Source organism: Eurypyga helias, unplaced genomic scaffold, assembly GCF_000690775.1.
Source record: "Eurypyga helias isolate BGI_N326 unplaced genomic scaffold, ASM69077v1 scaffold30210, whole genome shotgun sequence".
NCBI lineage: Eukaryota > Metazoa > Chordata > Aves > Eurypygiformes > Eurypygidae > Eurypyga > Eurypyga helias.
The window spans coordinates 712-1,658 of NW_010225523.1; the positions used below are offsets into that span (position 1 = coordinate 712).

Below are 947 nucleotides of genomic sequence, written 5' to 3' on the forward strand. Positions count from 1 at the left end.
GAGGGTTTGCTGAGCAGGGCAAGTCCCCTGCAAAATTCCTCTGGCCATGTCCCTCTCTCCTGAGTCTGTTACCCATCTGGTATCTGAAGCAAAGCTCCAACCAGACAGGGAAAGTTTGAAATTTCGAGTCATCCCCAAAATCTTCTGTTCCAGCGTGGGAAGGTGGCAGCGCAGAACTGTGCAACCCCACGGCCCGGGGGAAAGCCCCGTTCAGCAGAGGCCCCTGGGCTCGTGACCTGGCTCTGAACCTCCCCCCATGCAAAACCAGCATTTCAGTCTCTCAGCCGGGGCCAGAGCGTCAGCATTTTCCCCGTGCTGCGACCTGGCACGTCTCTCCCCTCTTCTGCAGGGCAGACTGGTTCCTCCTGGACAGCCGGACAGTTCGCCACACCGCCATCGGCTTGTTCTGCTGCGGGGTCTCGGTCTACCTAACAGGCAAGTGCTCGTTGCACCGCTCCAGCCCTGCGCTGGTCGCTCAGTGCTGCTCAGCTGCCTCGTTTCTGCTTCAGCATCGGGGTTGTTTCTCAAATGGCTTTGCCAGCTCATCCCCGTGGCAGGAACCCTCTGCTCTCGGCGACCAGCCCTACGAGGGCTCCCCCGGCCTGGGCTTTGCAGGTCGAAGGCATCGCTTTAGTCCTGGTTTATGTTCTCCGCTCTCCTTCCAGCTCTCGCCATCTACATGCTGCTGCTGTTCGAGCTGGAGGCCGGCATTGCCAGCGCTTGCATCCTCTCCTCCGGTGTCATCGTCCTGCTGGTCACGGTGACGCACGCCCTGGTTCGGGCTGCCCAGGTTTCCCGCCGCAGCCGCTCCGAGGTCTCTCACACCCTCTACGAGAACGACTCGGCCCAGCACGGCGCATCCTCCACCAGTGACCTGAACAACAGGAACGCGGCTGCGCCCCGGCCTGAGATCCACCGGGAGTTTTCCTTCCCTCCTTTCCTGGAGC

General features: G+C 61.4%; 1 protein-coding gene across 1 annotated transcript in view; it reads left to right on the forward strand.

The window, feature by feature from the left end:
* Positions 1–349: 349 nt before the first annotated feature.
* TMEM221 (transmembrane protein 221) overlaps positions 350–947 on the forward strand; it is a gene marked incomplete at its 5' end in the record, with an annotated part of 817 nt that continues 219 nt past the window's right edge. The window contains 2 exons of the mRNA XM_010149723.1: positions 350–435; positions 666–945. Coding sequence (XP_010148025.1) covers positions 350–435; positions 666–945 — 366 coding nt within the window. The remainder of the gene's footprint in view (positions 436–665; positions 946–947) is intronic.